This window comes from Tenrec ecaudatus, chromosome 14, assembly GCF_050624435.1.
Source record: "Tenrec ecaudatus isolate mTenEca1 chromosome 14, mTenEca1.hap1, whole genome shotgun sequence".
NCBI lineage: Eukaryota > Metazoa > Chordata > Mammalia > Afrosoricida > Tenrecidae > Tenrec > Tenrec ecaudatus.
This window is the reverse complement of record NC_134543.1, coordinates 118,854,033-118,879,791: the sequence shown is the minus strand read 5'-3', so window position 1 is coordinate 118,879,791 and position 25,759 is coordinate 118,854,033. Positions and strand designations below refer to the sequence as shown.

The 25,759-nt window shown below is 46.0% G+C and overlaps 1 protein-coding gene across 1 annotated transcript; it reads right to left on the bottom strand.

Moving 5' to 3' along the window:
- Positions 1-8,865: 8,865 nt before the first annotated feature.
- On the bottom strand, positions 8,866-17,248 carry POLR2M (RNA polymerase II subunit M). The gene is made up of 4 exons (XM_075532342.1): positions 16,991-17,248; positions 14,599-15,216; positions 12,084-12,288; positions 8,866-10,406 (listed from the first exon to the last, which is right to left on the bottom strand). The coding sequence occupies exons 1-4, from the start codon at positions 17,101-17,103 to the stop codon at positions 10,263-10,265; spliced, it is 1,080 nt and encodes a 359-aa protein (XP_075388457.1). The 5' UTR covers positions 17,104-17,248; the 3' UTR covers positions 8,866-10,262.
- Between the last annotated feature and the right edge of the window lie 8,511 nt (positions 17,249-25,759).

The following is a 25,759-nucleotide window of genomic DNA, read 5'->3' as shown; positions in this document are numbered from 1 at the left end:
GGCTCTAGTTCAGCATTATCCAACACTCGGTTTTCTTCATCAGCACAGTATCAAAGCTTCCTCACTTTAGCTAGAAACTGAAATAATAGCTTTACGTTTCTCCTTCCTGTCAAGGAGCTGGCCATTAATGAGACTTGTCATATTTTTAAATGACTCTATGTGCCCCCCCAACCCCAACCCCAGAACAGCTGCAAATGTAATCCTTTCATTGCTTTGGCACAGGCGTCCTCTCCAACTTTTCCTGTGCCCAAGACAGGATCGGCCGCCACCACCCTCCCCTCCACCCCGGCAACCTGACTTGCCTTCAGGGTCCTCAACTAGGTTGTGAAGAGAATCGGCCAGCTCACCCCTGGTCTGCTGGACAGAGCCTGTGAAGCTTCATGTCATGCATTCTCATGCCATCGCTCCTAAAAAGTTTGTAGGCAGCCAAGGAAGGAGGGAAGAGCTAACAGTCACACAATCCTCAAATGCTTCCAACCGAGTACCTTCCAAACACAAAGCCCATTGGAAGGAGAAAACCCTCTTTCCTCGGGGAAATCAGAGACATGATACGATACATGCCCCAGAGTAACCTGAGCCATTGCCTGGCGTTTGTCCGCACTTTCTGAAGCCCAATTGCAGCAGCATTGATTTGGGAATTTGCACGCAGGGCCTTGCAGTCCGGTGCCCAGAACTCCTGAGGGCTCCCTTCCGCCCTTGCCAGCCTCCGCCTGGCCTCCAGCCACCGCCTCAGCTGGAGGAAACCAAGGGACGCCCACCCGCTGCCCACCCCTCACACTGACTCACAGCAAGCCGCCCCGCTCCCCCGAGAATGATGTGGACTGGAGGCCGGTCCTATGAACTATTACTACTCAGGGAAAACTAATATACAATGAGACTGATCCTCCCAATGACTTCTAAGGCTCGGGTTAAGCTCCAAACTTGAGTACCTACTCCTTTCTCTGGACGTAACTTACTAGCAAGTGAAAGAGAAGCACGAGTGTGGTTGTCTCCCGCTACTAAAACACCGACTTTGGATGTTTTTATCCTTTTTTCCCCTCTCCCTTGTTTGCTAACGCTTCTCACACTACAGAAAGTGCTGTAGGTGCCCATACTAAAACAGTATGCTCAACTATTTGGCTCAAATTAAGTGAATCACCCTAATTCAAACAAGGACACTTCAGCAATTGGCAACGTTCCAAAATGTCTGTCTCCACAGTTACAAAGTAATGGACCTAAGTGACAGACTTTTTTTTTATGACGGTTTTTCACTACCAAGAGTATTTTTTTCTTCTTAAGTATGAAAAGCTGATGTTAAAATTCCTTTGAAACTGTGTAAGAGCCCAAAACAGCAAAGTCCCGATTCTTCAGGAGGTTTGCTTCAGCAGGCTCCATCAAGCCTTACCATGAAGCGTTCATAAATAAGGGGATGCAACATTAAGCACAAATAAATCTCTGCTCCAAGAAAGCCAGAGAGCCGCATGTGTATACCGATGCTTGGTGTGTGCAGAAGTGCACTCTCTGCACGAGTTGGTGACAGGCTGGCTGTCTTTCCAGCATATCGTTCAAGGACGTATGGAAAGATGAAATCAGAACCCTTCCCAAATAAAGCCCAGGTGGAATCAAAGACCCACTGTGAATGGCAAAATTATAAAAGGTTAAAAGATAAAATGGAAATAACAAATGTTGGTGAGGATAGAGGACATTGGAACCCTTAGTCACTGCACGGAGCCCTGGTGGCAGAGTAGGTTACACGTTGGGCTGCTCACCGTGAGGTCAGTGGTTCAAAGTCACCAGCAACCCTGCTCAAAAGATGAGCCTTCATACTCCCATAAAGATGGCGTCTCAGAAAACCGTGGGAGGAGTGTGACTGTTACGTAGGGTCACTATGGGTCAGAATTGACTTGATGGCGGTGAGATTTTTGTTTGTTCTTTATCCATTGCTGGTGGGAATGCAAAAGGGTGCCACCATTGTGGAAACATGTAAGTGGTTCTTCAAATACCAAGAACAGAATTTGACTCAGCAATTCCAAGACTTGGAAGCAGAGACTTAACCCTATACTGTTACACAAGGTTCAAAGAGGCGGAGCCCATCTAAATGTCCGCCAACGAATGAATGGCGACACAAAGCAGGGCACATACATTAAAATGAGCTGCTACGTATGGATGGATGCTTTGGGACATGCAACACTGCAGAGCTTGAGGATATTATGCTGAGCAAAATACGGCAATCGCAGGATATTACCTGACCTCGTTTATATAGGCAGACAAGAACAGAGAATATACATTCTAGTTTATTGGTGGTTACCAGGGAAAGGAGAGCAGGGGGAGATGTTTATAATGATGAAAAATAATCACATTAAGAGGAATGCACAAATCCCCCTACTGGGCAAATACACAGAAGAGGCAAGAAACAAACCACAGCCAGATATCTGTGCTCCAATGTGCATCGTGGCACAGTTCACAATTTCAAGGAGTTGGAAACAACCCAAATTTCCATCAACAGAAGAATGGATCAAAAAACTGTGATATATACATACAATGGAGTACTATGCATCCTTAAAAAGCAGCGATGAACGTATGAAGCACATTGCCGCATGGGAAGAACTGGAGGAAGTCCTGCTAAGCGAAGTAAACCAAACACAAAAGGACAAGTGCAACATGAGTACACTGAGGTAAGCTTAAAAAAAATGGGGAAAGCTACTATATACATACATTACTGGGGTGAGGTACAGGTACTATGGCAGGGGTCAAACCCAATCCAGGGATACACACAGCAGCCAACTAAATAGAAGGGGGAAAGAGAGAGAAAAAAAGACCTGGGTAGGGGGAGCAGGGCACTATCCCACCCAAGGGGAGGATATTATTTATATCTCCACAGGAGAGGGAGAGACCAGGCTTCAACCTGATATGCCACATGAATACAACATATGGGCAAGTACCAGGGAACCAATAGAGAGGTCTGCAGGGCCGGCCCCATCCACATCTATGTGGACACCACCCCACCCCCACCCACCCCAAAGAATACACCTCAGAAGACAGCACTGAAGCTACAGCTTTGGGAGAGGGGCACATCTGATTAGAGCACACAGGAGAAACAAAGAGGGATGGAGAGAGAGTGGAACACATCCTGGCCCACCAAGCCCCGAGGACAATATTCCTGCTCAGAGCAGACAACGCCCAGAGAGGACCACAGGGCTGGCCCCACAACACATGACATCCCTCACTGAATCATAGCACTATAGGAGACAACACTGGAGACACAGTGCAGGAATCGTACCCTATATGACCCCACCACACTGGGGCAAAACACTAAGAGTACACAACAGAGCAGCAAGGGGCGCAAAGTGATGAAATTCCCGGGGAATACCAAAAATAGACTTTGGAGAGTGTGGCACCCCATCAGACTCGAATGGAAGACACTCAGAGGCCGACAGACAGACCTTGAACTATTTGTAGGCTTTTCCATTTTTGTCAGTGGCTTTCTTTTTCTTGCTGTTGTTTTCTTTTCAGTTGTTATTGTTTTGTTGGTTTTGACTTCCTTTGTTGTTTTGTTTGGCTTGGCCTGGTTTTTGTGCTTTCTGCATGTCTAGCTAGATAAGATAAGCGGGACAAACAATTCGGAGTTGAAAAGAATGGGACAGATGGTTGGAGGGCTGGGGATATGGGAGAGAGGGAGGTGGGAGAAAGGAAGGGGGGCAGAAACCAGCCCAGGGACAAGGTAACAACAAGTAAACTAAAATCAATGGAGAGAAGGGGGTAGGGTGCCTAGTGGGGTGTGATCAAGCGCAGTGTAGCAGCAAGGAATTGTTATATCCGAATGAAGCCAAACAGACAAGAGGAAACTGAAAGGAAATAGAAGAAAGAACCAGGAGGCAAAGGGCATTTATAGAGATCGAGATACAGGCATGTACTAGGTAAATATATTTATATATGAGAGGGGAATCGATCTATGTACTTATATTTATATGTTAAGAATTAAGGTTGCAGGTGGACATTGGGCCTCGACTCAAGTACTCCAACACAAGAACACTTGTAATAATCTGGCATTCTGTGAGGCTCACCTTCCCGACACCATCGCCAAAGACAAAATGGGTACATAAGCAAATGTGAAGAAAGCTGATGATGCCCAGCTATCAAAATACACAGTACCTGGGGTCTTAAAGGCTTGAAGATAAAACAAGAGGCCATCTGGCTGAGAAGCGACAAAGCCCACATAGAAGAAGTACACCAGCCTGTGTGATCATGAGGTGTTGATAGGATTAGGTATCAGACATCTAAGACCCAGAACAAACTCATACCAATGTGAATGGGGTGGGGGTGTAGTGGAGACCCAAAGCTTATCTGTATATGATTGGATATCCCCTCACAGAAGGGTCACAAGGAAGAGATGAGCTAGCCAGGGTGCAGTATAGCACCGATGAAACACATAACTTTCCTCTAGTTCTTCAATGCTTCCTCCCCACCACTATCATGACCTCAATTCTACTTTACAAATCGGATTAGACCAGAACATACGAATTGCTAGATAAGAGCCCACAATCCAGGGAATACAGGACAGATAAATCCCTCAGGGTTCCAACAATGAGAATAGAGATACCAGGAGGATTAGGGGAAGGTGAGGGGGAAAAGGGGATCAACATATAACCTCCTCCCAGGGAGATGAACAACAGAAAAGTGGGTGAAGTGTGACAGAGGACAATGTAAAATATGAAAATAATAATCGATAACTTAACAAAGGTTCATGAGGCAGGGCAGGCAGGGGAGGGAGGAGGAAAATGAGGAGCTGATATCAAGGGCTCAAGATGAAAGAGAATGCTTTGAAAATGATGGTGGCAACCTATGTACAAATGTGCTTGACACAATGGATAAATGTATGGATTGTGATTAAGAGATCTAAGAGCCCCCAATGAAAGTACTTAATTTTAAAAGGAGGGATTACCAATATCAGAAAGAAAAAGGATTGCACAATAGTTGTAATTGCAATCACTACATTATATGTCTGCAAAATGTTGAATTGGCAAAAGCCGTGATATATTTACAATGGAAAAAACTGTAGCTGCTGAGGCTTCTTACATACAAACTTAGGAATTTGATTCCTTGGTTTGGAGGTTTACTATCAATCATGGTTTCCAATATCATTGTTTAGTACTTCTGTTCTACCTCATTTCTTTCACAGTGCCTGGGATCTTTTGATCAAAGATTCCAAAGAAAATTCTCATCAAAAGGGGGGTGATTAGCACATCATTTCATATTCTCATGGGATCCAGATGTTCTGAAGCCACAGAGGTTGGATAAACCACTAAAACTGTCTGGAGAGAATCTTTAAACCTTAAACTCCTAAAGCCTTCTTAAAACCAAGCAGTATTTTAGCTTAAAAGAGAATGTCTGCGTTGAGCATTGTGCTCTTTGAAGAGCCATCTATACGGGATCAGACGGACAACTCAAAACATTAGCTAGGAAACTGAGGGGCAGTGAGTTGATGTTCACGGGCAGGAACATTTCAGAAACGGAGGGTGAGCGGTGACAGAAAACAAGCAATGTTACAGAATCGTACAGGTAGAAATTATCCAGTTGGTATATGCGCTGTGTGTGTATTCTCAACAACCAAAATAAAGTAATTTTCTAAACCTACCGCCGTACCTATGTCAAATTAACTTACCAGAGACCGAGAAGCCACAATAGACTGTAGTCCTTTTATGCAGTCCTCCAGCATTCAAGCCCTTCTCTCATGGAGCATCCGTCCAGTACGTGCTCCGTGAGGTGCAGTGAACCCCAGACAAAAGTCAGACCATTTCATTCTCCAAAGTTTGTTATTTTGGACCTTCTAGGAGCCTTCCACTTAAGCCTATCCACCACTGTGAAGTTGACTCCAACCCGGAGTGGCCCCATAGAGGGCTTGAGGCTGCAAATCTTTACAGGGACAGCTTCATCTTTTTCTCTCGGAGCAGATGCTCTGGGTTCGAAAGGCCAATCTTGCAGTTATCAACCTAATGAGTGAACCAAGGATTTACCTAAGGAGGAGTATCTTTCTAATATCATTTCCCTTTTTTCTCAGAAAACTCAAGTTGAAATAAAATTGCATTTCTTAAAAGAAAATAAAGATGAAAATCTCTTCAGGACTTTAGGGAACAATTCCTTTTAAATAGACACAACGGACACAAAACATAAAGATTGAAAACTCTTTAAAATTAAAATTCTATTCATCAAATGAAGTCATGAATAAAACGAAGTCACTCATTTTAAAACCAAAGATAACCAACTAAAGACTAGTAAAGAGTCCTACAAACCAGGAAGGCGAGACAGCAGATACAATAGAAAAATGGGCAAGATTCAAATGGGCACTTTTCAAAAGAAGAAATTGGGAGTAGCTATTAAACCTAAGATGCTTGATGTCATTACTGACCGGAGAAATGCAAAAATCACAATGATTTCTACTAAGCAAATATCCAATTGGTTAAGATTTAAAGTCTAACAAAGGAAGTGTATAAACCTGGTAGGTACAACCCAGCAGTTCTGCTCCCAGGCATGATTGCTGAGTTGTCACAGGCGACTCTGACTTCTGGCGGCCCACTGTCCAGAGCTGTACTGCCCCATGCAATCTTCAGGGCTGTGGCCCTTCAGACGCACATCACCAGGCCAGTCTTCTGAGGCACCTCTAGGGGGGGTTAAAGCAACCTTTCAGCTAGCAGTCGAGCACTGATGACGCCACCCAAGTGTAGGTCCTTTAGGAATGTGCTTGGGTGTTAAAATGCTCACTAGTAGCCCACACGTGGGACGGCCACAGCATAAAGCAAGTTGTGGTATTGGTAAAATGATACATCATACAGCTAAGAAAATGAATATACCACATTACACACAACATGGATTTTATAAGAAACAGTGAAATATCAGATACAATAAAACAAATGATGTAACTCCAATTTCATAAAACAAAAAGCAGACAAAACAAACAGCAACCACACTGTAAAACTATTTAAGAAGGGGCGCAGGGGAGCCTTCCCAGAAGGTCTGGCATCTCTTGAGAGAGGGGGTCAAGAAGGGACACCCAGCTCTTCTGCGTGTGATCACACTGCTGTTTGCTTCATTTGTGTTATGTGTTTTTCTCATCAGTTATTTTTCACAATAAAGTTTAAAACTAAAATAAAGGAGGACTTCTATCAAATATTAACAATTAAAACCTTATAGATTCCAGTCCACAGAGAGGACCACATGGCTGGCCCCACAATGAGACATGATGCCCCTCACTGACCCATGGCGCTACAGGGGACAGCACCGGAGACACAGTGTGGGAAATGCACCTGACCTGATCCCACCACACCCAGGCGAAGCCCTGGGGGAGTACAGCGGAACAGCAAGGGAATGGAGTGGCAAGGTCCCCAGAGAATGCTGAAAGTGGACTTTGGGGCCAGGGCGTGGTACCCCAACAGACTGGACTAGAGAACACTCCTAAAGGCCAACAAGCAATCCTTGAACTAACTACACACACACACACACACACACACACAAAACACCTTATAGATTAAAATAGCATTAATCAAATTAGAAGACCCACCAAAGCTAGGCCTAAGAAATAGAGAAATTTAATAGGCACAGTATTATTAAAAATCAGTATGGAAATGGTTTCCTTAATAGTGGTTCTCAACCTGTGGTTTGCGACCCCTTTGGGGGTCGAAGGACCCTTTCTCACAGGGGTTGCCCAAATCATCACAGTAGCAACACGACAGTGGTGAAGTAGCAACGAAAATAATGTTACGGTTGGGGGTCACCACCACATGAGGGGCTGTATTAAAGGGTTGTTGCATCAGGAAGGTTGAGAACCCGTGACTTAGCAGAACACTGAGCCAAGGACGAACTACTGGTAAAAATTAAAAGCCTACTTCATACACTGCGCCCAAGTCAGTTCAAGATGAATTAAAAGTCCCCTTTAAGTTTAAGTTAGGTGTAAAAACTTGACAAGAGAAAGTACTAGAAGAAAGTAGGGTACCTATTGATCCATTTTCTGGGTAGGAAAGACATGTTCAAGTATATGCACAAAGGTAGACCCCTCAAAAGAGCATCCGTACTGAAGACCATAAAAGACTAACAGGCAAATAATGCATTGAAAACAATTACAGTATAAGACAAGGGATTGGCATTTTAACTCATAAAAATCTTTGTATAAATCAATTTTTAATAAGATAAACTAAGAAAGGGAGAGATAATAAGCAGTGACTATAAATGAACTAGATGATTAATAAGATTGAAAGAAACCACTAAACTAGTAAAAATTAGACATTTTAGATGCAACTCTTCTATAATTAATAACTGGTTTCCTAAGAGTAATTTTCCATTCTGTAAGTCTGATGTCTTGTGGGTGGGAACGTCAATGTACACCACCTCTGTGGCGAGGGTTGGGTATCATTAGACCCACAAAACCTTACATGCTTCACCTAGCAATTTCACTTCTAGAAAAACGCCTTTTGGAAAGAAATCATTTTTGTGCAGACAGGATCTTTTAAGGTATTGACCATATTGTTTATAGGTTACAGTAAAATAACCAAATTGTTAAATAGGAAATCCATCTTTAAAACTATTGTACACCCACAAGATATGACAAAATAATAATTTATAAATTATCAAGGGTCCATGAGGGAGTCGGGAGAGGAGAGTGGGGAGGGAGGGGAAAAATGAGCTGATGCCAGGGGTTTATGTGGAGAGCAAGTGTTTTGAGAATTAGGGCAATGAATGTACAAATGTGCTTTACACAATTGATGTATGTATGGATTGTGACGAGTTGTATGAGCTCCTAAAACGATTTAAAAAAATTTTTTAAACTATAGTACGCCCATGAAATGGAGCCAGGAAATGCAAAGGATGTAAAAATATTTAGCAAGGACGATGAAGTAATGTATACCATAATCCCATCTTTTAATGACACAATACACAGCTACACACACGCTGGGGAGGATGACAGGTGACTGCGCACACGAGGAGCCGTGGTGGCACTGGCGGGTCAGCGTGGGGCTGCGAACAGCAACATGCTGAGCTGGAGCCTCCTGGCTGGCAGTGGATTTTGTACGTAGGTGTGCATGAAGGGATTCTGAGGGCTCCAGGAGTCCCATGTCAGCTGAACTCAGCCACTGCTCCTCAGGGGAAAGATGGAGCTGTCTGCGCCCTGCAGATTTCATCTTGAGAACCGTGAAGAGCATTCTATTCTGCCCGATGAGGAATCAGCAAGCTAGATGGCGGGTGGGTTTGGAAATCAGGAGTTCTGGCGGTACAGGGGTTAAAGACCACTAGGGCTCCTATTACATATGAACCATCTTTTTTAAACACATAAGAAGCTATCTAAGCACCCATAAAAAATTATATGAGCATGATAAAGTTACTCTGATTTATTCTTTCACCACTGAAAGATATTCAACATATTAGACAGATCTTTGATAATTAAAAATAGCCATGTAATGCTTTAAGATGACATGAATGTGTGCTTATGCACATGATTTGAGGTTTCTTCAGTCTCTGTGCTCACCTTTCACAGGGAGTGAGAGTGATGTACTGACTAGACAATTGTAGCTTTAAAAAACCTCCATTTCCCTACCAAACTTTACTGTCCCTTGAACGATGTACCACCTGTCAGAACAATGAAGTCAAACAGGTAAAGAAACAGGCTTGGTGACTTCTTTCACCTAGATTTCAGGCTTTGCTAGACCTCCTGTCACTCACTCCCAGCATCTAACCCTTATTCCTGTTCAGGAAAAAAGAGGTAACATTCTTCCTAAGGGCTGACAGCCATTTTAAAGCATTTTCTATGACCTTCTTCTTAGTTCCTCCACTCAGCCCCGTGCAAACATGCACACAATTGTCTAGACCACCTCCTTCTTTATGCAAGAAAGTATGGAGCTGTGTCTTCCTGATTCATCGTAGACGATGCCAGGGACAAGCAAGCATCCCCCTGAAAGGCAAGGAGTTAATGTCACTTGACAGGTGAGACTATGGAAAAAAGCAAAGGTACCTGCTCTCATTTGGCTTAAAGGGGAAAAAATGGGCTCTATTATATATGCCATATACAGCAAACCTTTAATACAAGGTGGTTAAACACAATACTCAAATATGAGACTTTCAATCAGGTAAAGTCATCTTCTGAAAGAAGAACTGGGCTTTTTTTTTAATAGCTACCTAAGTGTAACTTTATAAAATTCTTTGCCTTAACAATGCCTGTCGACACTGCTCTTGACACATGTTAGAAAGTCTGATGCGAGCTCTTGGTATCTCAGCGGTGACATCACCCACACCCACGGTCACAACTCATCGTCAGAGGACGGCCCGTCTTCATCCCTGGCTTCTCGGTAGCTCCCCATTGTCTTTCCTTCAGGATCATAGCTCTGCATTTTGATGTTCAGTTTCTCGGCCAGTTTTTGTGCTGCCAGCTTGGCTTGCATTTCCTTTAAAGCAGAAACCAAAGCAAAACATTATACATCTCATCTTTTCCCTATAGGTTTTCACCAGGAAGCCACTTACACACACACACACACACACACACACACACTACTTTCTCAAACAATACATGGAGCTTCAAAAAGCTTGTGAGTCAACTCCATTCTCTTGTAGTTCCATTTTCGATGAACTTTATGAACCCCCATGATAAAGCAACAAGAACTGCAGCAGCATACACGTGTGTCCCACTCACTCACAGCCAATGAGTTGATTCCGACTCTCACAGCAACCCTACAGGGCAGCATGAATGCAACGACGCCTGTGGGCTTCCAAGGCTGTAAATCTTCACACAAGGACAAAGTCTCATCTTCCTCCCAACCAAGGAACAGCGGTGGTTTCCAGCTGCTGCCCTTGTGGCTCACAGTCCAATGCAGGGGTCCTCAAACTATGGCCCGCGGGCCACATGCGGCCCGCCAAGGACATTTATCTGGCCCGCCAGGTTGTTTTCTCTTTTGCTTTTTTACTTCAAAATAAGCTATGTGCAGTGTGCATAGGAATTTGTTCATAGGCTTTTGTTTGTTTTTTTAAACTATAGTCTGGCCCTCCAATGGGTCTGAGGGACAGTGAACAGGCCCCGTTTAAAAAGTTTGAGGACCCCTGGTCCAATGTGTAACCCCCTCCACCTACATGCAGCCACTACACAACCAGGGCTCCGACACAAACAAAAACAAAACCCAAACACACTGCTCTCGAGTTGGTGAACACTCGTGGCGGCACTATGCAGGGTTTCTGAGGCGGGGATCTTTACAGGAACAGGCACAGCCTCAACGTTCTCTTTCATAGAGGCTGGTGGGTTTGAACCACCAACCCTGCAGCTGGCAGCCCAACACTTAGCAAACAGAGCCAGGTACCATTCACAAGCCTGTGCTGCACAGCCCTCCTGACACACCCAGGGTCAGAGTCAGAGTTGACTGAATGCAGGCTGAGTCCTCTCTTTCAGTTCTCCCTCATGGTCCACACACTGACAGCCCCCACCCCCTGCCCCAGGGCTGCATGCAAATGGCCAACGTGCACACTTAAAGTTCTACACACAACACTGGATCTTTGGAGAAGCTGAATGGAATCTCCAGAAATAAGAGATTATGTTTTCTTCAGATGTGCCCACAGAGTATGCTTCAAAGCAGTGTCTGACCATTGGTGGGCAACTCTTCACTACCCCTCCCCCCGCCATTTGACAGCTCTTCCCTGAAGGAGATGGACACAAGGGGGCTATAGGAGCATGTTTCATGGAAAAGTCCCACTACCCTTCAACCCCCCTTCCCCAGGAAATTTGTGAAGCCCGCTCCTGTTTCAGGGTTCGGGGTGGCTCTCCCAAGTTTCTATAGTGGACGAGCGAGAAGGGAGATGACAGTGTGCGCTAGCGTTCCCACGTTTCCTGGCAAATCACCACTTGGGTGTTGCAGGGAGCGGTGATCCTCGCCATTAGTTTCCGGCATTCCAGCATCTTCCAATGGTTCCAAGAGGTAAGTATCAAGGGCTCTGTGGCAACTTGCCCTCACCAGCCTTTCCTCAGAACCTAATTGAATCCTTTGCTCTTTAAACCACCAGGGGTAAATTCTGACTGCTACACATCCAAGATACAGACTGAGATGGTGATGGTGGACGAATGCTAACACGCGGAGTACCTCGTAACTCTGTTTCTGCTGTTTCTGAAGAGCTAAAGAGTCTTCGAGGGAAAGCAGCTGGGCGGGCAGATGGTGAAGCGGCAGAAGCCGGGCCGCGGTGATGTCGTCGAGGTGCTTCTTGTCCCTGCGCAGCCTTTCTTCTGAGGACACAGGGGACCCGCTCCTCGGGCATGGGTCACACGGGGCATTTGGTTGGGAAGGCAATCTGATAGGGAGAAAATATATGGTATACAATCCAATCATTTTATTTTCGAGACACGTTTAAAAGGTAACAATAATCAGTTTACCCATATTATAGCTGAAGATAAAATCTCTTTGTCTCAATGTATTTACTACAGAATAGAAGTATTTCAAGAAACTATTCTTATGGAGAGCCATTTCATTTGATAGTGAATTCACTGTTCTGACAAATATCTACACCATGGGTTCTTTTCCCTGCCTCCAAGGCCCTCCATAGCACCTATGCCTGTGAACTGAAGCTGTTATCTCCTCAACTATTAATTCAATAAAAGTCTGCCAAAGGGAAGCAGTTTCAGGGCACCTAATGCCACAGGCTCTAGGACATCACTGATGTGCAAAATGATCATTTCTATTACGGGGTGGGAAAATTTGAAGTCTTGAAGAAAGGCTTCAAAGAGACATCAAAGAAGTGAAAGCAAGCAGTCTTAGGAGAGTAAGAACTCACCCAGCAAAGGAAGTAAGTGCCAGCAGGGGGTGAGGGGGGGGGGGGAGGACCAACAAGGCTGCAGCTCACCCGGGCAGAGCAGGTGGAGGGTACAGAAAGCAGCAAGACAAGACTGGACAGTGGCTGGGACTAGGCTCGGTGAAGGGCCCAGGCTCAGTCCACAGAACATGTTCAGATTTGCATTTTAAAAGCCTCATTCTGGCAGTGGTCAACAGGATGGAAGGTGGTCAAAATTATGGCCCAAGAAAGGGATTCGAACCTTTACTTTGACAGAAGATGAAGCATGATTACAAAGAGATCAAGGAGGTTTCTGATCTAAGTCTCTGTGGCAAGCAGGTTTGAAATAAAAGGGGATGACACCTGAGAGTGGAGGGGAAAGAGACCCAACAGAAAACAAGGGCAGATGGGACTTCACTGGAGAAAGTGAAAGAAAGTCACTCTGAGCAAAAAGAGGCAGCAGGAAGCCGCTTGCCTACATTATACGAGACACGTGTTGTGCCTGAGACGGAGGGAACAGGTCATTTGCTAAATCTCAAATTTGGGTGAGGACCGGGCGACGAGTAGGTGGAGAGTGTGGGGCGGGCCACTGGGAAGGCTCTTCCTCCCGCCCGCTGGTGTTCGGGCATCAAGGTGGCCTTAGCCACCGCCTATCAACAGCCTGACTTGGCCACCCTCCTCGAACTGCACAGGGACTCTCTCCAAGCTTCAGCTTCTCCGCCTTGGGCAAGGCCTCGCTCTTCCCTGCAGTCCAACACCTCTGATAGAGAACTGGAACCAGCATACGCAATCTTTGCTGTCCGTACAGACTAGATGATTTTCTCAGAAGTCAGGAAAAACACATCTTATTGCACAACATGGATGATAACTTGATAAAAGATTATTTCTTTTCCCTTTAATTCTTAACTAAAAAAATCAATATAATAAAATCCTTGCTCTCCATACAGCAGAAATAAAGCTTTGAGGTTACAGAAATGAACGGTGGGGAACAATTATGCTTTAAATCTATTTACAATAATAAAACATGTTGATCATTTTTACCTGAATTTTTTTTAATTTGTCAAAAGCATGCAGTAGTCTGCGTTCCTGTCTCCAGGAACATTAAGACCGACACCGATACCAATCGCTGTTCCCTGATTTGAACGCTCAGCAGCAAATCTTTACTCTCTGAAGGGCTTTGCTCTCTCTGGAGCCTGCCGAAGACTACAGGGCAAAGCGCTTCTTTAAAAGCAGGAGTCCCACCCATCCTCTCTGGATCTGTTTCCACACTGCTCTTTAGCCCCCTCGTCCCTGAAATTGTCATAATATTTAGTGTAATATTTTTAGAAATGTGTAAGCTTGGAATTCACATCTAGTTCCCAAAGTCTTTGAAAAATGAACATTTTAATTGGTCTCACCACATTTCTGCTGCTTCTATATCGTAAGCATTCAAGGTGTTTTTTTTTGTGATTGTTTTTGTTGGGGTTTTTTTTTTTTTGGTGGGGGAAGCCTGTGAAGGTCCCTACCAGTCCTGTGATTGCTTTCCCCTTGCTCAGTTTTATCAAAGGGAGATATGAAAATGATAGAAAATAGTTCTGGGGAAGAAATCAGCATAATACATTTTCTAACTTGAATATTCTCCCATCTGTTATTTAAAAGCTTTTTAACTATTTGGCTAAAACACTAAAGTGTTTTTCAACATGTCTCCTCCACGCCAGCCAAGCTGTTCTGTTTTCAAAATCTGTTCATTCCTAACCACGTGTTCTCACACGAAGACCGCAGCCCACCTCCCTCCATCCGAATACTGTCTTTCCACAATACTCCGCAGCAGAGCTGCTTCCCGTGGGTACTTACACATTTGTTTTGAATTTGTGCAGCGGGGGCACGGGGTTTTGGGCTCGCATCTCTAACACTTCCAAGTAATGTGGCCTTTTCTGAGTCTTAGTAGGCAGGCCGGTCACGTTGTCGGCACGAGGGCTCTTCTCTGAGGCCTGTTCCCCGGGGTCTGCAATTGTAATCCTCTGTAGCCTGTCAATAACCAGGCTGGCATTCGCTTCTGCTTGACTGGAAGCTCGACACTGAGGGACATGCTGGCTAGGCTCGGAGGCAGAAGTCGCACTGGCTCTGCTGCTCGGAATTGTGTCCTCTGTCTCTCCAGGCTCTCCATGGTCCTTGAGACGACATCCAAGTCCCTGCTTGGGTGGAGCAGTTCTAGAACATGTGCTATCATCAACAGAGGAACAGCCAGGAACTAGTGATGAAATGTCAAGTATCTGGTCAGAATTCGGAGCCTTAGCTGGGTCCACGTCAACTCCGGCAATCCCTTTTTGCCTTTCTTGGAAGTCTACTCTAATCGGACGAAAGGGTTTGCTTCGGTCTCTAATCGCTTCACGTTCTGCAATGGCCGCTTTCAGTTTGCCAACCGACTCTAAGATCTTTTTACCTCTGTCGGGCAATTTGCAAATGAATTTTCTGTCAAATGGAAAAGAGGATGCATGAAAGCCAGGTTCTCAAACTTGAGATTCAAAACTTAAACGCTAAAAGCATCATCATCAAAGGCAAAACAAGGCTGTTTTTCCAAAGGACCCCCCCCCCAGAAAAAAAAAATCTCCTAAGGGGACCCAGGAATGTGCCTTGGTTGTCTCACTCAACCGTTATTTTCGCAAACACATTTTAAACATGTAATAATCATATATAAAAGAGGAACCCTAGTGGAGTAATAGGTTACAGGTTGGGCTGCTAACTACAAGGTCAACAGTTCAAAACCTCCAGCTGCTCTGGGCAAGAAAGATGAGGCTTCCTACTCCCATAGCGTTAGTCTCGCAAACTCACAAGGGCATTTCTATCCTGTCCTATGGAGTTACTATGAGTTGGAATTGATCTGATGGAAATGAGTTTGGTTTTTGGTTTTCTGACATACAAGCCATTCCATTATCTAAGTGTGCTCCTCAATCTAAACGTGGTCTTCAGGATCAGCACTCTTTTTATAATTATTCTGCGAGATGGTGCCTCTTTCATCTCATGCCATGGAGTTTCTCAGCAGTTACATCATTGTTCTTCTGAGTTAATGAAAGGTGAGTTTGCATATTCTTTTTACAAAAAGATTTCTCCACTGTAATATCAAATAAACCAATAAAATAGTGAGAGATAGGCGTAAGTATAAAAAGGGGTGCTGAGACCAAAAAGCTTACAGGGAATTCGATGCAATAAATGAAAAGTTCAGGGTCACAATGTTAACTAACACCTCCAAGACATCACTGGCCGTTTTGCTGACACCGAAGGCCCTTTTCAGATTCCTGACTCTAGTCACACATGAAACGGGGAAGAAACTTCACCAAAATGAACGGCTAGGGCCTCGGTTCTGACACCACAACCACTCCCAAAGCATCAACTATTGGCACCTCTCTGTAGCTGAGATGCCTGTAATTTTCAAACCATCTCCTCCTCTGTAGCTTCACCACCACTTGGCCATAAATGAACCTAATGCCTATCCTGCCACCCCTCAACTTTCTAAAAAGGAGTCTGGAACATACACGCCCACGGATTTTCCTAGTTGTGTGAATGGCTCCCCAGGCAGGCCTGTAAGCTACACGAATTTGAATTACTCAGTCACCTCCTTTCAACTGCTTGTTGGGAACCTAACTAAAAATATCTCCCCACTGTCTTCTGCCTCTGATTCCTGCACACCATCCTGCTGCGAAATTAAGCCTTCTAAAAATACCACTTTTATTAGATCACTCCTCCGCTCAAACCTGCCAGGGTTGGCCAACTGAGCCAGAGTCAAATTCTCGGCCCAGCAACCGTGTTTTATCTCGCCATGTTTGATCTCGTTTCTGTGGGTCCTGGAACAGGCTCTAACTGGGGACTTGACAAGATGTTGGGTCTCTTTTCCCAAATCGGGCACCGCACGTGGCTTCAAAAAAGTGCGTGGGGAAATTACATGGAAAGAAAACAGAATGTTTCCACCAACTTTCTGAACGTGTGTGGGGGTTAAAGGGCGGCGGCCCGGACACTCGTACAAACCCGATTCAGCCCGAACGGCTCCATCGCTGGCGCGCCGTCCGGGCCACCGCGCCATCATGCCGGGCAGGGCCATGCGGAACGGCCTTAGGGCTGGCAGCCGTCCCCGGGCCTGCGGGACGGAACGTGAACCTCACTCGGGCAAGGTCACCTCCTAGGGAAGGGACCGGGGCAGGGGAAGGGCGTGGGGCGGCTTCCCGGGGAGCGCGGCGGGACCCCGGCTTACTCGTTGCGCAAAAGTCTCTCCTGGCGCTCCCGCATCTCCCGCAGCTCCGTCAAACTCCGCCGCCCCAAGGCCTCGGGAGCTGGGGGCTCGAAGCCGCGGGCCAGCGAGGACATTCTGCGGCGGCTGCGGCTGCGGCTGGCGAGGCGGCGGGCACTCGGCTCCCTCCGCAGCCCCCGCCGCTGGCGCTGGACCCGCGGCCGGCGAGGACTCAGGGGCACCGGCGGGAGACGCCATTTTCCCGGAAGAGCGCGCCTCCTCCGGCTCGAATCGAGCTTTATTGAAACACCGGAAACAAACACAGACCTGGAGAACGGGCTGCCGGGAGAAGCGGAAATGACGGTGGGTGACGTCAGCGCATCGGGGCGTTCTCGTCGTCCCGCCCCGCCTCCAGTCCCTCGATGCATGCGTTTTTCATTATTTGTTTCCTCGAAATGTATTTGGTTGTCTTTTAAAAACGACTTCCGTGTTAGCCAGCTAACAGCATAGTCTCGTTCCTCGGCCACTGAGTCAATGCTGACTCATAGCGACACCGTAGCAAAGACTGGAATTAGTCCAAGACTGGGAGTAGAAAGCCTCTTCGTTCTCCCCCCCCCCACCACCACCGGTTTACCTGGTGGTTTCAAGCTGCTGACCTTGTGGTTAGCAGCTCAATGTGTAACCTACCACGTCGCCAGGGCTCAGAAAACAGCATGTCCTGATGAACAAAGAGCCACTGGTCCCTGCAGTATTGTGAAGCAGGTTAAATAATCAAATAATAAAGTATAAAAGATTGGGATGGGTATAGCATAGTGGGTATTCGTTGGACTGCTAACTGCAGGGTCAGCCATTGGACACTGTCAGCTGCTCCCCTGGAGAAAGATGTAGCTTTCTACTCCTATAAAGAGTTACAACAATCTCAGAAACTCACAGGGGCAGTTCTACCCTGCCCTACAGGGTTGGTATGAATCAGAAATCGATAGCAGTGAATTCTGAAATGCATTCATTTAAGAAATGAAATCTGTGGGGGAAAGAAATGAAATTTTTGTTGAAACCTAAAGGAATGGCCGAGTAAGCCCATCACTATCCCTGAATAATGCAGTTTGTGTGGAACTACTAAAGGTTGGTGATTTGAGCCCACCCACCAGCACCAGGGAAGAAAAACCTGGCAAAGTGCTCCCATTCAGGGAGCATTCAGAAGATGGCTCCCATTCAGACTGCTATTGTGTGCTATCAAGTTGACTCACAAGCATAACAATCCCGTGTGACACAGTGGTTCCCAGGCCACAGGTAATCTAATACTGTAGGGGACTAACCAATGAACTATTAGCCACAGGTTCAGCTGTTCTACCCCACCAGTCAATCCTTGGGAGAAGAGAGGCTATCAGCTTCTGTAAAGATTTAAAATCTCAGAAAGGGCAGTGCTACTCTGCTCAATTGAGTCTCTGTTAGTTGAAACGAACTGGATGGCAGTGGGGTTTTTAAAAAGCAATAGTACTTATGGAGCAAATCATCGGGTCTTCTCTAAGCAGCTGATGGGTTCAAACCTGAGTACTTAAGCATTGGGCCACTAGAGCGCTTTCCCATTAAGATTATTGTCGAGCAAACCACATCCAGCAGTTCTACTTGGAAGACCCCGTGAGTCAGTGGCAATATGTTTGGGTTGGGCTACCGTGTCATTTCCTCCCACTCTAGGACTTAGCGAGGTCCTGAAATGATTCCGTTTCAAGACTCCTTGATTCCTTCAGGCTGTTTGCGGCAGCACAAGTCTTCATTTGCAGCAGTGCCCTGGGTATTTAGTGCCTCTGACTCTTGCTCACTAATGCCTCGCATCCTCCCAAATTAGTATGGCAATCCAAGACATAACATCATTCCCAAAAGTTCACAAGAGTTGCCGAAGGTATAGTGCAAGGCGGTTGGCAATTTCCTATTTTTCTGAAAGAAACACCACGTCACAATTCACTGAAGTGAATATTCCCGGGACACAAAGCCAGTAAGTGGTAGCCTCAGATTTCAAAATCAATGCTCAGGTGCTCTTTTCAATGCACAACTCAGAAATGCTCTACACCTTAGGCTTTGTGTTAGGCCGGGGTCACTAAAGAAGCCAAACCAGTGACACATGGGTAGATATAGAGAAATCCCTGTCAAGAAATGACTCGCAAGTGTACATGTGGACAAGTCCCAAGTTCAGGCAGGTTCCAAGTCAGTGGGTCAGAGGTTAAGCTGAGGGTTCTCCTAACTCCTGTGGCTATGGGGACCGATGACCCCGAAACCAGCAAGAGAAATCCAAAGTCAGCAGGTTTGGCTTGTGGCTGCAGAGCCCAGTGACCTCTGCAGGTCAGATGGCAGGCCCAGGACCACCCCCAGGATCAGCAAGCCACATGGCAGGCCCTTCACTCAAGCCCAAAGAACTAGAGGTCAATGAGCCAGGTGCCGGGTCCAGACACAGAAAAAGCAAGCCAGCATTTCTGCAGTCTCCTTGCATAAGTAGCCCCTGAGGAAATTTCCTTTCCATTGCATCAGTATTGTGGCCTGAATAAGGGAATTGCACTCCACCCTAATCTTCGGATAACTGAGTGGCTGCTCACTGCAGATCCCACTGTGGAGTTGATTACATTATGTTAGGTCACAGCGTAGAGAATTACCAGCCTCAACTGCCAAACCAATGAGAACCCAGGCCCAGCCAAGCTGACATAAAACATGTCACAGACCTAATTTCAAATGTATTCAATTGTTTGGCGGGGGGAGAGGGGGAGAAAAACCTCCCCTGGCTGGTGCAAAGAGGAAGCCAGTTAACAAGCATCACACCCAGCTCTCGCCTTCTCTTTACAGTTCAGCGCTATCTCCAAAAACGGTAAACAGCACACAAGAATCACAGGCAAGGAGACTTGGGAGGCTTGCACACCCCCATGACCTCCGGCACTCCTCCCATCCTATAATCTGGAAAACAGAAGCATTCTCAAAATGATGCAAGGTGCTATATAAGCACAAGCAACTCCCTGCCAAGCAGACAGATGCTCTAGAGAGAATCTGGAACTACTCCACGGAGCCCACTTTCATTTCTGCATCCTTCCCAATTTAGTCCTTCTGATCGGATTAATTCTTATACCAGAAGAAATGTTCTCAGCAGGAGCCTCCTTTTTTCATGAACGTGGTTAACCTGCCCAAACCAAACTAATTAAGAAATACTCATACTTTGATGCCTCTGAGGCAGGTCTTTGTCTAGCAAGCTTCCCCAAGGCCGCCCTTATCCTGCTCCTGGACCCCAGCTGGAGGCTTCTATTCCCCCGCAGGACTAATTTCCCTATGGAGCTCAGCGAAAGGTTGGGAGTTCAAACCTGCCAACCCCTCTGTGGGAGAAAGATGAAACTTTCTGTTCCTGCTAAGATTTATAGCCTCAGAAGCCCTATCTGAATGGCTTTGGTTTTGTTTAAGTGATTGCCCTTGCTCTGCACCTGGGATGTCCAGAGCAGGGATGCACTTTCATCAGGATCAGAATTCTGGCCCTTGGCAGGGTCCTTTTGGGGTAGAGCATTCTCCTGCTGCTGATTAAAAATCTTGGCTCATACTTCAATGCCTTCCTGAGTTTTAGATCATTCCAGCCCAAATTTCCTTTTCTTTTTAACTTACCTTTAATGCCTAGAGTTGGCACTTCACGATGTGAGACGTATTCTGCTTCTCTGTGTTATAAGGACAAAACCCACATGGACGAAGCACACCAGCCTGTGTGATCATGAGGTGTCGATGGGATCAGGTATCAGGCATCAAAGACCCAGAACAAAAAATCATATCAATGTGAATGGAGGGGAGGGCAGAGTGGAAACCCAAAGCCCATCTGTAGACAATTGGGCGTCCCCTTACAGAAGGGTCACAAGGAAGAGACAAGCCAGTTCTGGTGCAGTATAGCACCAATGAAACACACAACTTTCTTCTACTTCTTTAATGCTTCCCCCACACACACTATCATGACCCCATGACCTTAACAAATTTGGCTACGGCATGTATACAGGTACAGATAAGAGCTGCAAACACAGAGAATCCAGGACAGATAAATCCCTCAGGACAAATATTGAGAGTAGTAATACCATGAAAAGAAGGGGAAGGTGGAAGAAGAGAGGAGATCACAATGATGTATATATAACCCCTCCCAGGGGGATAGACAACAGAAAAGTAGGTGAAGGGAGACAATGGTCAATGTAAGACATGAAAAAACAATAACAATTTATAAATTATCAAGGGTTCATGAGGGAGGGGAGGTGGGGAAGGGAAGGGGGGAAATGAGGAGCTGATATCAAGGACTCATGTAGAAAAAAATGTTTGGGAAATGATGATGGCAACAAATGTAAAAATGTGCTTGACACAATGGATGAATGGATGGATGGATGGATGGATGGATGGATGGATGGATGGATGGATGGTGATAAGAGCTGTATGAGCTCCCAATAAAATGATTTTTTTTTAAACAGGGAATTCTGGGGATCATGTGGTTTAAGCACTTAGCAGTTAACCAAAAGCTTGGTCATTGGAACCCAACAGCCACTCTGTGGGAGAAAGTGGTGGCCGCCTGCTCTATGATTTACAGCCTCGGAAACCCTATGGCGCCGTTTTATTCTATTGGCATCCACGAGACAGTAATGTGTGTGTGTGTGTGTGTGTGTGTTATGCACAGCCTTTTTTTCCTTCTTTCCTTACTAAACAGAAAGCTTAGGTGGTGCTCGGCTACGAACAGAGTGTTGGCTTGAACCCACTGGAGGTGCCTTAGCAGCCAGACCTGGTGATCTGTTCCCCCGAAACCTTGATGGAGCATCTCCACTCTTCCTCCAGGGGGTGGCCATGAGGGGGAGTCTGTGCAACCACAGCAAACGACAACTGCCCTGTCCAGTCCTTTTGGTGAGGGAGCCAGGATGACGCTTTCCTGTCGCCTCTAACGCCTTAAAACAAAACCCCACTGCTGTCCTCCAGCTGATCCCTATGCACACCGACTCTTAAAGAGAGAGCAGACAGTCCCCGCAGGGTTCTGAGAATACACAGACTCTTCTTGGGTTGTTAGCAGCCCGGCACAGAACCCACTACCACCACAGAACTAAACTCCCGACCACTGTGCCCATTCAGACTCACAGGGACTCTAAAGAACTGGGTACAAATTCCTGGCCTTTTGGGTTTCCAATACCTTATTAAAGCCTCATAGGCGTGGACAGCCTCATCTTTCTTCCTGGGAGCAGCTGTTGAGTTCAAACCTTAGCTCTTGTGTTTGGCAGCTCAGTGTGTGCCCCACTAGGCCTGCAGGGCTCCCTTAGCAAGCCTTAACTAGCAGACCCTCCCTCGCTCATAATTCTCTTCTCTCTCTTTCCCTCATATTCCACTTTCATTTAATAAAATGTCACAAACGTATATATGATATATGGATTATAAGCCTTTTATACAAGTATTATCTGTTATGAGCGGGAAACTATTTTCAGTGGTGTGGCATAGAATGTTTTATACAACACAGCTTAGAGTGTCAAGATGCCCTAACACAAATCTGAATTCCTAACCACACCCCAGGCACAAACTGTCCACTTGTTTTGCCAGCAGCCAAGAGGCTTGACAAGTTAATTAAGAGCACCTGAAGCAAAATAAAAGCAGACTGTTTGGGCTTTAAAAGGAAAACCGGCTGAGTAGTCTTTGATGATCCACCAAACAAGACAAACTAAACAAGGGAAGGAAGCCAGATTTCAACAGCAATGTCTAAGGCAGCAATTCTCAACCTGTGGGTCACGACCCCTTTGGGGATCGAATGACCCTTCACAGGGGTCGCCTAATATAGTCTGTATATCAGATATCTACATTCCGATTCCTAACAGTAGCAAAATTACAGTGATGAAGTAGCTACAAAAATAATTTTGTGGTTGGGGTCACGGCAACATGAGGCACTGTAGGAAAGTGTCTCAACCTTAGGAAGGTTCCGAACCACTAGTCTGAGGGGAAGGGACATGAACAGGACAAATGTAACAATGAACGACTGAAGAACACTGAGTGCCATGATTTGACCAGTTTCCAACCACCCCAGAGAACCCTGGGGAAGAAATGGGGACCACGAACCACAGACACCTCATCTCTGTTAAAAAAAAAACAAACCACAAAGCTAACCACATACAGAATCACGTTGCCATTATTTTATTATGGTTTATAACCTGAAGGAGCCCTGGTGACATAGTGGTTAGGCATCGGGCTTCGTGATCTCACGTTCGAAACCAGCCAGCTCTCCGAGTGAGAAAGAAGGGGCTTTCTACTCTGGTTACCTAAAGAGTTGCGGTCTGGGAAACTCACAGGGGCAGGTCTAGCGTGTGCTCCAGTGTCTCCATGAGTCGGTATTGAGTCAAAGGCAGTGAATTTGGCTTTGAGTTACTATCAAATTGAATCTGGACCAATGGTCTGGGTTTCTGTTTTTAATGCCCATAAACAAATCCAAATCCCCGTTCCAGTGGAGCCAGTACTTGCTGACCTCTTAAAAGTGATGGTCCCCAAAAGCAAACTCACGAGTACGGCTATGCCCTAAAGAGAGAAAAATTAAAGTAGAAAGGGAAAAGGCCATTTCCTCCAACTCAGGAAGCGCTGAGAAGATGACTTCGTTGTCCTATTGACGCTAAGCTGCCCAAAGATACAGTATTATGTGAATGCGATTTAAAAAAAAGTCTGTAACTAGGTTGCAAACAGACTCAGTCCATTGTAAAATGGCTCAGAGTGCATCTCAGCACCCCAGCCTGTTCACTCTGCTTTCTTCATTGGCTGTCAGTCTTACGTGGCCACCCATGGCCCGCATACACCTGGAGTCAGCCCAAAGACAGCGACAGTATCTGCCTCCTCCCTGTTGTTGAATCTGGGCGTTCTTAGGACCACAGCCAAAGTAACTTCCCCAGCAGGTGCTAAAAAGGTGAAGTAGCTTCTGCTTTGTTCTCTCTGGGCACTTGACCTTGGGACCCAATGCGGCAAACTATAAAGAAGCCCGACTCTGTGGCTTGGTTGTCATCCCACACTGAGGTTTTGGCCAACAGGCAGAATCCACCAGAGTCATGTGAGAGAGCAGCCCTTTCGATGATGGAAGCTCCCAGCTGTCCAGTCCTTTCTCCACCTTGAGACTCACAAACAGAAGCCTCGGGATTATGCCAGAGCAGGAACAAACCCCCCTCATGATGGCCTGTCTCCTCACAATGTCCTGTCTGAAGTCCTAACCAACAGAAGTCAGGGGCACAAGATAGTTCGCCGTTGTTCTAAGATTGGGGTGTAATGCTCCACAGCAATGGGAACAGGCAGGCTACTGAAGGGTCACACTTCCAGCTGAGCTATAAACCCCATCCTGCGCCCCTGGAGAGTTTGTTCATCTGTTCACGGAACTGATCATTATTGGATGCCTACCATGTGTAAATCACTGTTCTGAGCTTTATAGGTAAAATTTTGAACAAGACCAAAAAGCATGGGCCCCATTGGAACTTCCAATTTCTTACATAAGACTGAGTGCCCCACAGAGAATTGAACAGGTTGACCCGGAGGCTACTTTCAGTGACTGAAGCTGGTTTCTCTGAAGTGGCAACTTGCTAGCTGACCCGAGAATAACAAGAAGAACCCCAGCCTCGGGAAAATCCAATGGCAATCTATTCCAAATGGAAAGAATGGCAAACCCCAGATCCTGCAAGGATGTTCACATCCCCAAAAGAAGGTCAGTGTGGAAGGCTGGAGCTGGATCTCTGAGGGGTTGTCAGCCGAAGCACGAAGCATGGATTTTATTCTTAGCCTCTGTGGTGCAATGTGATACCCAGCCTTGCACAGTCCTCTTCCCATTGAGCTGGGTGGGACCTATTAACTCTCTTCCAACAAAAAAGGACATGACAGACGTCATGGGGTGTCACTTCCCAAAGTAGATCACAAAAGATTCTAACTGACCTTTCACCCAATGTACCAACGTACAGATGAAAAATAAAGACAGCAGCGTGCTTAAGATTATTAATGATTAGGAAAATACAAGTAAAAACAACAATCAGCTACTATGCCTTGTACTCTCCTGGCACCCCTCCCTCCACCCAAAGCTATGCTTTCCTTTCCCTAAGTGGTCAGGTTCCAGTTGTTTATTTGTGGAGTTCTGCATTGAAGGACAGATAGACCAGGCGAAACAAAGAGTCCTAAGATCTGGGGACTAGGATCGCTATGCCCAACTGCAATGGCAGTCCGGGGAGGGTGGGCGTGACTGCCTAACTTGGAGACCATAACCCATGTCACCAGATGGTACATGGAGGAGCTACTGAATTGGTATATGTTTTGCTGTGTATATTCTAGAACCATGATCAACAACAACAAAAAAATGATACACTTTCTTGACCAGGAGTGGTTCCCATTTTTGTGCAATGTGATCATTACATAATCTGTTGTCAACTAGAGCTTATTCAGAGTAAAGGGGTGGAGTTTAGCGTGTCAGTCAGGTCGCAACTTGATGACTTCATTTAGAGGCACTAATGAGATAAATAGCTCGCTCACTCCCTGCAAAACATTTTTGTTGACATGGAGTTATGCTAATGCAGCAAGAGCCTTGGAGCTGGAGGAGCCACATGAAGACCCACGCCAGTGCTGAGATGCTTCCACCCCCACTGGATCCACAAGACGTTCCACCCACTGGCCTGTGATCTTCCTGCACTCAACGTCACTGCATATGTTGCATGAGTCTGAAGAGGAATTTACAGACTGGTACTAGACATATGAGTGACTTATGGACTTGATCTGGACTGGGCTGGGATGTTTTCTTAATGTACAATTAGTCTTCAT

Coding starts and splice junctions, on each gene's coding strand:
- POLR2M (XM_075532342.1), bottom strand. CDS start 17,103: ATGTCCTCGCTGGCCCGCGGCTTCGAGCCCCCAGCTCCCGAGGCCTTG. Junction 15,217..16,990: donor GAGAGACTTTTGCGCAACGA/GTAAGCCGGGGT, acceptor TCCATTTGACAG/AAAATTCATTTGCAAATTGC. Junction 10,407..12,083: donor AGCAGAAACAGAGTTACGAG/GTACTCCGCGTG, acceptor TCTGCTTTAAAG/GAAATGCAAGCCAAGCTGGC.